The sequence below is a fragment of the Lolium rigidum genome, chromosome 5 (assembly GCF_022539505.1).
Source record: "Lolium rigidum isolate FL_2022 chromosome 5, APGP_CSIRO_Lrig_0.1, whole genome shotgun sequence".
Lineage (NCBI taxonomy): Eukaryota > Viridiplantae > Streptophyta > Magnoliopsida > Poales > Poaceae > Lolium > Lolium rigidum.
In genome coordinates, this window is record NC_061512.1 from 12,042,840 (window position 1) to 12,053,136 (window position 10,297).

The 10,297-nt window shown below is 40.7% G+C and overlaps 1 protein-coding gene across 1 annotated transcript; it reads right to left on the reverse strand.

Moving 5' to 3' along the window:
- Window positions 1–263: 263 nt before the first annotated feature.
- LOC124651845 (protein tesmin/TSO1-like CXC 5) lies at window positions 264–7,957 on the reverse strand. Its single transcript, XM_047190874.1, has 8 exons — window positions 7,386–7,957; window positions 6,273–6,353; window positions 5,494–5,671; window positions 2,990–3,316; window positions 2,586–2,686; window positions 2,032–2,135; window positions 865–1,248; window positions 264–722 (listed from the first exon to the last, which is right to left on the reverse strand). Exons 1-8 carry the CDS (start codon window positions 7,556–7,558, stop codon window positions 562–564), a joined length of 1,509 nt encoding a protein of 502 aa, XP_047046830.1. The 5' UTR covers window positions 7,559–7,957; the 3' UTR covers window positions 264–561.
- Between the last annotated feature and the right edge of the window lie 2,340 nt (window positions 7,958–10,297).

Consider the following 10,297-nt stretch of genomic DNA (forward strand, 5'->3'; position numbering starts at 1 on the left):
AGGAGATAAGTAAATGCTCACATCTTCAGTTTCGTTTTTATTCATTTATGATCTTTTCGGGTTAGTTTGAAGGGACAAATAAAAGGCAAATCAGATCCTCATTCATAACACATGTGTGTGTTCGCATCACTTTAAACACAACATGTTGTATTCGAATCATTTCTGTACTTAGGTACCAAATGTAAGCCAAACCCGGATAATATATACCCACATCTAACAGTACATTTAATGTTTTCAAATAACCAAAAATATGCACACAGACCACAATACAAATTCTCAAGATTATTACGGATACTAGAACAAATGAGCATCAGCATTTTTACAACATCCGGGACAGACAGGCTACTCAAGACAGCACAGCATACAGTTGATAAAACTATGAACCGCGTGAGTAGCGGAAGAATCGTCACTGGGTACACCTCATGAATGATTGCTGTTACAACACCGGTCACCGAAAACGGCGACAGGGACTATTACTATCTATCTCTTTATCCATCTATGCACAGAGGTGATCATCTATCTAAAACATGGCGGCCAACAGCTAAAGTTTGTACTCCAGTCTTAGCTTGCGCTCTCTCCTTTCGGCTCGTCATCTGGTACGGGCAGTTGAATGTTCCTAGGGCCATTTTCTTCGGCCTTTATTACAGGGGGCTGAACAGGTGTTGCTCCGTGATGCCTCCGGACATCGAGTTCCATGGCTGCCTCTGATGAGAATTTAGCTTCTGTGACATTAGCAGAAATGTTAGGTTGTCAGGTTTATTTGCTGACCAAGCTTCACTTGCATGCCCATGACATATAAGTTAAAAATGCATCCACATATAACTAACAAACAGAATGTGAAAAATTCATATAAGTTCTACTCACCATTTATCTTTCCACGCGTGATAAGCACACGGAGATAGTCTCGAAACCCTGTCAAAATTATGCTTTCTTGGACAGCATTTATCTCCGAAATATCCTGATCACACGAAGTTTCCATAAATGAACTTCTATAAGTATCATTTCCAAATGTGGTATCCTGCTCATCACACATTAGTGCTTGCGTTCCTGGAGATGCAGGCCCAGAATCTCTAGAATCATCAGAGAAATGGGACTTGAATTCATTGCCATTCTGCTGATCTGTACAGGCTTTGCTGTGGCTATCCACTGGAGAGGCTTCCTTCGAGTTTTGCATCTCGCTCTTACCATTTGGTAAGCCATTACTTGTGCGGAAGTCCTTCCCCACTTCCTTCTCGTCCACTTTATTGTCTGTGGACATGAGCAAATAAACCAGAGTTAAACATTCATCTACACTGTAGACTGTGCACAACTTCTAGTTGGGGTGTAACCGTGTAAGTTGTATGTTGGTATGCATTGCCGTAATTATATGTTTTTAGCAAAAAAAAAATTCCTAACTTTACAGTCTATTCATTTGCCAACACTGGATTGGTGTGTGTGGACTGTGGAAGGGCAAGATTATTTGGCTGCTGGGTGCAGGACCTACCCGGTAAAAAAAAAAAAACTCTGGAGTGACATCCCCATGCAAACTTAGGAGGTGCGCTCATGTCAGCCATGTCTACTCGCACATGGTTATACTACATACCACTTTGATCCCAAATAGTTATATGATGCTAATTGAAAACGAGAACAAGACATCAGGGAATATATTTTTGTTTTAGCTCTAGCGCTGACACGGCTTAACTTTATTCTATTTTATAAAACATTTATGCTACACAAACATCTGCATGTGCCCCTTTTCTTTATGACTTGTTATTCTTTGGTCAAATTGGTGCCTGCCCCCTGTATCCATATCAAGGTAAGGATGCAGAAGCAAAAATATAGTGGGAAAGCCAAGACAATTAGAAAACTGCAAACTATCTTTCGATGCTGGCAATTTACAAATATGTAACTGGCACAGTGATATCTAAGTGCCATCTCATGTTTTATTGCCTATGCATACTACGCGAGTACTGCTTGACACAGCACTAATGTGTTTTCAGAAGCCGGGTTCTTTTGAATAATTTGGCTGTAAGAGAAAGATAAAACCATTACCAGCTATTGTTGGGAATACTTCTGCTGCATTTGTGCATGCAGTCACCACATGCTTGATTAGATCATTGACATCAGCAAGATTGATAGTGTTTGCTAGTGGAGACCTGAGAACATAAGTGTATTTCATCAAAAGATGATAAATGTAAACATGGAGAATTGTATCATGGTTAAATTGTTTGATAATAATATTATAATTGTGTAACTTTCCCATCATCTTGATGGTCTTCTTCTAATATACAAAGACAGACACACGTCTAGGCATGTGTTCGAGAACAAAAAATTATAATTGTGTTTTAAGTAAATAATATATTCTTTACTTTGCATCTAGACGTAAGAAAGGACTGTCAAATATAAAATTATGTGGAATGAGCAATGTAAAGTGCACTAGTTACAGGAAGCTAATGCCGTACTACATTGGATTACATGCATTCTAGAGCATTATTATTTGGTCTTGGCTTCTTTTAGGCAATAGAGCTACCTACATCATTTAGTTGCACACTGGACCAATTTTGTGAACTGGGTTATTTAATTTAAAACTAATAGAGTTCAATTACCTATAAATCATAGTAGATGAATTACTTTGGGAATAACCACTGTTATGCCCTCCAAATCCTGTGCAAGAAGGTGTAAGTTGCGAAACGCCTGAAAGATTCACCTAGCACACAAAAACAGCAATGCAAGTAGAGTTAGACAACAGTAGTAGAACTCGCAGCAATGGAAGTGTCTTCAAAATATGCGTTGTGTGAGTGGTGGTGTGTGTGCGCGTCTACATTGTACTTGGTGTTTCAAAAAAACGAAACAGATGATGTGTTCCCGCATCAATCCAAAGAATAATAGTGCCAATGAAAAGAGAAGGAATTATTAGTGAACTCAATACTCAATAAAATCGCTTGAAATTTACTATCCAGTCAAATTCCTACTGGGTGCTGCCGTGATGGTCATCCCATTTGGAGCATACCTGTTGAAATTGCGCTTCGGATACTGAATCTTCTGGAGATATTTTTCTATGCCCTGGAGAACATTGGTATTCTGAGGATCCAATGGCACCATTCACAGCTGTGTTAGTTACTTGTAGAATGTTATTTCTATCAGATGTATTATCCCCTTGAACTAAAGCTCGGCGCTCTTCATTTCCTTCAAAGTTTTTACAATCCATACATCTACAGTTCTTGGAGCAAAGGATATTTGCTTGAAAGCACTCACAGTACTTCTTTAGGCATCCTGACTTCTTGCAATGACAGCCTTTATTGTGCTTTGGTCGAACAGGTACTGCTCCAGAATTATCCTGATAGCCAAAGTAAGACTGTTCAGATAAAAAAGAAACAAACTAATACTTACAAATTGAGGCTAGGATCATTTTAAAGAAAAACATTCAGGGAAAAGACTGCGCTAAAACATAAAAAAAAAATCAGACCAACATAAAAGGAAGAAATAAAGTGGATTGCCAAATACATCCTAGCTGAAACCTGGAGACTTGGAAAAAGGAACGACACCCATATCACTTTATTTCTTTCATTGATCAGTACAAGAGAATACTGGAGTGCTCATTCTGTTCTTTCTTGGATTTCACTTCATATAGTGTAGAGAAAGTTGTAAAACTTGGACTGCCAATAATGCACAAGACGGTTTGGATTTGCCACGTCCAAATATTGTTACTAGATGTCATAAGAAGTAGTTTCATCTCATCATATTCTATTAGATCTTTACTAACATGGAGTGTAAATCATTTTTTAACTGAAAACTGCAGGGGAGGCCCCAACAGTAAATTTTATTAAAAAAGAGAGAGAAAATAAATACTGGTTCAAGAAAGATGTACAAGATGGAGGAAGGTAGGGGAAACCAGCGCTACTGAAGTGAGGGACTCAAAGCAGTCATTAAGAGGGGCTGCAGATTCCCATTCATCCTAAAGGAAAAGACAGAGAGTGTATTCTAGGATTTATATTGTCAAAAAATAAGGCACTTCTCTGGTTCCAGATGCTCCAGGGCACAACGATGAAGACTTCCATGAAGAAGCAGGCCTTGGCTATCAAAGGAGATGATGAGTGTATGTGTGCTAGCGTCCAAAGGTAAGCCAGTGACATTCCAACATGATATGCTGAAGGGGTAACGCCAGAAAAGGTGATATCTAGTTTGAGAAACTCAGAATTACAAAGCACACTATCTGAATCTTCAGTGACAAGGATGTCACACCTTTGGAGCATATCTCTGGAGCTGTCATTCAGGAGAAACAATGGAAAGGATTTTAGATTTCTAAATGCTTGTGATGGGCACTGGAGCTTGAACAAGCTTAAGAGTTGAGGCATAATATCTGGAGATTGGTTCAGCGCAAAGGAGTGCAACATCGGGAATCTGGAGATGATGGGTTCCCTGGCCCAGCGGTCCTCCCATAAGAGGGTCGTGCCCAACGAGCATGTGACAAGGCTACAGAATCGTACAGTATAAATGAAATAGAGACTTTACTTTCAATTAAACGGAGTAACACGGTGGCTGCATAAAAGCATAAATTCAGTTGAAGGGCAAGAACATAAATGCCTTTGTTCAGGCAGATTGTAAGCAATAGCAAGTAAGAAAAGGGCAAATGCAGACATAAAAACTACATGCTGACTGTCTAATTCTGTTAGGCAATCAGATATAGATACCTGAGCTTTAAGCACAATAGAATGTATCAAATATTCACAGCAGATTAATTGATCAGAGGAAAACCTGACTTGAGGACACGTAACAATACGCCAGGCGCAGTAGAATGGATATTTTGTACCCATTGCCATTGGGCAAAGAAAGGTTGTAGGGTATGTTTGGTTTGTGCCCTATCTAGCCCTACCAAATGTTGGCAAGAATTGGCTTGCCAGTTTTTTGGCTAAGGAATCCTCCACCCACATTTGGCCAATTATTTGGCAAAAATCTGTGAGAGAGATAGTGGGGCACCCATTGGCAACCAAAATTCTGGCACTAAACCAAACATAGACCAAATACAATAGGCAGCCAACTTTTTGGCAAGGCTAGCGTTGGCAACAAACCAAACATACCCGTAATTGTATGGCGGTATTCGGAAACATATCTTGCGGACGGACTAAAGCACTCATCGTATGTATAAGCCAAAAGTGTGAAAATTAAGGTGGATATGATTGCATCTTGGTGTCAAAGGACACGATCTAATAGAGCTATCATGTTTTCAGTCGCCATAATAATTAATGTGGGTAAAGGGTAATTCAACTTCAGAGGAAATGAAGTTGCAAATAAGTGTGTCGTCTAAATAACCTACATTTCAGATTTGGTGAATGTTTTGGGATTATATTTCTGTTCCCATTTATAGATAGCAGATTTTTTTTTCACCAGCAAAACTTATCAATCTGCATGCTGAAAAAGAAATAGAAAGAATAACTCTGACTAAAGGTTATTTACTGGCATACATAACATGTAGATCAGCCAGCATTTATTAAGAAAATCTATTAGAGGAAGTACCTTTCGAGCACTGACTGTATTTGGGCCATTCTCAATCTTAGGCTGAAAAGCAAGTGGATTACGGAGGAGAGTTGCTTCAATAGCTCTGTTCCTGACTTTTTCATTCTCGGTGGTGTTTCCGCAATTTGAACAGTTACAGCCATCACAATTTACACGTGCTGCAAAACACTCGCAGTACCTAACCAATAAACAGTCAGTGAGTTTTACCTTCTATAAGCATGATAAAATGATTCACCATTCATGTGTTCACAAATAAAATAATGAACTGATTACAAACACAACAAACTTGAAAGCACAACCTGTTTTACATATATTAGAAAGATTACTTGACATAATCAATGGAATGTAAGTGGGACAACTATAATCAGAATATTGTGTAAGTACACAAAAACTGAAAGTGCAAATGGAAAAAATAACACGATAAAATACTTCGCAACAGTCATCTACTCATCACCTATGAACCTAATGTAAATTCTTACCTGTGCATTCATAACATAGGTAAACATGATATATCTAGTCATTTACCGTTAATGAAGAGGTTAATGAAGAGGTAACAGAGGGCAATCGAATTCACCTATTTCCCATCCCATTTTAGCTCTTTTCAATACTACAAATATAGTACTAAACATTTAACTGAGAGCAGATCTTGTTAATGACTGACGGTGGGCCTCTTTTTAGCAAATAACATGAAAGGATATCCGTTATTCTGTTTTCTTAAATAGTATATTTGCTCTGTGCCATTAACAAAATAGTGCATGTGCAGAAAATATAACACTCACAGCTTCAAACATCGTGAATTTTTGCAGTTACAGTGCTTCCTTTTCTTTGGAGTAACATTTTTTACTTCCGCAGCAGGGTTCCTGGGAAAACAAGCACACTTTGTTAGAAAAACAAACATTTGGCAAGCATGCACTACTGATTTCGAAAGCAGAAGAATCATAATACGAGCAACAAAGTTTCCATTTTGTTATACATATAAATTAGCAATATTAACTTATTTTGGACAAGATTGGGATTATGTTTTGGTTTTTGAAGTGACAACAACAATTCCAGGGGAAAAAACTTTCAAAAAACCAGCTGACCAAAAATTTATATTTCCTCGCAATATAGTTTCAAAAAGAAAATGAACGGTGGATGGAGCAATTTTTTTTAAACAAGAATCTGATCACGAAGAAAAGGGAACTAGGAGTGCCATGGCTTTGTAGAGCACGATTCTTGATTCTACCTCTTACCGGGATATTCTTTTCCAATTATGATTTGACGTGTTAGCTCAGTTAAGACTCCAGACATATTTTCCTTTTATGTGCTTCTGTTTTGCGAAATAGCAACCAACACAATTAACACGGTCATATGAAATAATACACTGCAAATTTGACCTCAGAACAATTAACAGACATTTCCAACAACATATCCAAATTCCAAAGGTTCACCTTTATCAAATGCTAACATCAATGCTCACTAAGTGCAAAGCACAATAACCTACAACTAAATCAACCGAGCTTCCTTTCATATCACTAATGTGCGTATGTGCATGCGCATACGTATAGACTGGCACAGCATTCTCAACAGTCCATGCCAGAGCTCCTCAAACTCAATACAAGTTCAAATACTCTCTTCTCAGCTTAGATATTCTTGCAAAATCAATGACAAGAATGATGCTACCCATGACTATGAGGAAACCAAACTATCGAAGGGATATTTATCATTTCTTTCGAATTTCAGTACAAGAGCTAGACTGAAATACCACCAACTTATTTAAATAGAATAAACCACAAGCAACAAATTTTGAACACGCAAACTGAACTCTATCCTTGACCGGATGAAAAGAGCAAAAGCACATGCAAATAGACCAATAAACGGAGTTAAATCCTCAAGCTGAGGAGCTTGCTCACTTCGGGGTGAAGACCACCGGCCACGGCCTTGGCACCGGCACTGGCATCGCCGTTGCCGTCGCCGCTGGTTTCTGCTGCGGCGGCGGCGCCACCGCCGGCGCCTTCAAATCAGCTGGAACAACCGGCGTGAGCTGATGTTGCGGCGGCTGCTGCTGCTGCTTCTCCTGCTCCATCACCAAACCAGAATGGCCGCCGAATTAGGTCACCGATAGCAAAATCCCGAAGGCGGGCTTTGCAATCCCGGACCGAGACCACCACGTGGAGGCTCAGAACCGAATCTCGCGGCGCGAGCTCACAGGAATTGGATCAAGAAATCAAGAACAGCGGGAGCTCTCCGACTCCTCCAGACTCAAGGAGCAGCGCAAAGCGGGAGGTAAGAACAATGGAGCAAGTCGGGGGATCAAACCCAAGAGGCCAAATTTGCACGGGAGCGCAGAGATTAAGGCAATTCGGATTCCAGGAGGACGCGAGAGGAGAAAAGGCGAAGTCTTTTGGGGATTTGGGATCGAGGAGGGTGAGGAGGAGGAGGTGGAGGTGGAGGTGGGGGGGAGAAGAAGCTATTGGCAATGGAGGCTTTGGTCTCTTCGAGTTTTTTTGAATCCGAAATATTTTATGCATTTATTAGTGTTATATTCTTGCTTTAATTTATGTCCTTCTGTTTTGCGCCTCTGAAATTTTGCACAAGAGCGAAAGATGAGGATCTTCTTCAAAAGCCACAGCATTTGCATAAAACTCCTAAAAACATAAACAAGGTTCCTGCGAAAAATCTAGTCTTCTTCCTTCATAACAAGTCGATGGGTGCACCTTTACATTTGTTTTACTATTGCAGCTAGCCTTGGAAATAGACGGGAAGTCACCAAGACCATTGTTCCAAAGGGTGATTGTCATGAAGCGCTCGATACACCTAGTCGATGCTCCTGGAGGAATGATAGGAATCTACACCACTACACTACTCCACGAGGCCGAAATGGGAAGGGAAGTAAGGAAAGCTTATCCGCCTAAGTCTCAGTCGTATCATCAAAGCAAGATCGTTACGAACCCCTAACAACTGAAAATGAAACGTCGATGCTTATCTCCCCTCCCACCACCAAAGGAGGAGGCGGTGGAAAGGGGAAACATTAGGCTCGCCACCGATAGATAGGGGTGGGAAACATGGGTACTCTTTAAGCTCGGCATTCTTATTAGGATGGATGCTTCAAAATAAATAGAGTTATTAGCATTTGCATTTGTGTGCTTCTCATCATGTAGCTCTTTCTCGAGGAGATCGAAACCCAAATTACTCTCATTGACAAGAGATTCCACTTCCTCATTGACTTCATTTTTTTTTTTTGAGAGCAACCACATATATTTCATTAATCGAACACTAAGTTACATGAAGCAACACATGTGGAAACTAAAAGACAAACCGGGATAAAATGATTATCCTGAATTTGCAGATAAAAACCTAAAAGATCGAGAAATACAAAACGATCTCTAGGATTTCCTGCAACCACCGTTGCCAGCGGCCGCCGTCCAATTCCAACGCCGCCAAGACGAACGCTAGAAGAGACGCCGAACCTCCACCATTGCAAGATCCAAAAAAGCACCATCGCCAACGAGGCTTTGTGAGTCGATGAACAGGCTCGCTGCGAGCGGCGAGGCACATGTCGCCGTGGCACGTCGACCGGGGGACGTCCCCGTGCTGTCTTGGACCAAGGTACGCCGCCTCCCATCGATGAAGTCGGAGAAGAACGACATAACCACCACCTCCGGACCATCATCTTCGCTCCAGAAGAACCACCTCGCCCCGGTCCCCAGCGCCGTCGTGGACAACGACAAACGCCAGTGACACGTCGAGAAACAGATCTCGCCAGATCTGAAGAACGGCGAGAAGACCAAGCCGCCGACCTGAAAGATCGACAAGCACACGTTGCCAACAACTCCGAGACGCCGCCGTGAAGGTCGCCGCCGGTGTGGGAGTGGAGTTGTGGCAGATTTATTTGCCCGGGTGCCGCTCCCACCACCCCAACGACGCACCATAGGAGACAAAAACTAACCCTAACTACTAATGATATCAATGAGTTCATCAATTTTAGCACGAGTAATATTGTTTCCACAAAGAGAATAATACATCTACCCATCTTAAGCAAGGAAGCATCATTATCATCCTCTTCTTCATTCTCACTTTGAGGTGTGTCGCGACTCAAGATAGGAGTTACCTTAGACCCTTTAGCCATAAGGCACATGTGTGTACCACAAGATGAAGATGAAGATGAAGAAGAGAATTTCTTCTTGAAGCTTTATCCATGAACATATCTTGTTCCATAGAGTGTTCAATTTCCTCTATATTATTAGCCAACAAACAACTACAAGAAGAAGAAACAATTTGAGCATGGCAACTAGACATATCAAGCATATCTTCTACACTAGTGCTTAAGTATTTCTCAGTGATATACAAGGGAGTTGCTAGAAGTGTTCAAGTCCAAAATAACTACATCACATGTATTTATAAAAGAATGTGCATGTGTGTGTAGTTCATTGTTTAATTTATATTGTTTGTAGCTAGTTAGTTTAACAAATGCATGATGGTTAATTATATATTTTATATTATAATAATGCAGTATGAATCGAGCAATGGATGCGGCTAACCGACTCTCCGGCGAAGTTCACTCGCGGGTTTGAAAGATTTCCTCGTAGTGGCCAATGCGAGCCAAGCGTAAAGGGGGGTTTTGTTATCTCGTCCATGTGTTAAATGTAAGAATCGTAGGGTGCACTTCTTCCTCAAGAGATGTTCAGCTGCACTCCGCTTCGGCACGGTTTCATGCCAAGCTATAATTGCTTGGACCAAGCATGGAGAAAGAGGGGTTATAATGGAAGATGATGAAGAAGGGGACGATTTCATCGATGAAAGCCATCTTGCTCATTTCGTGATA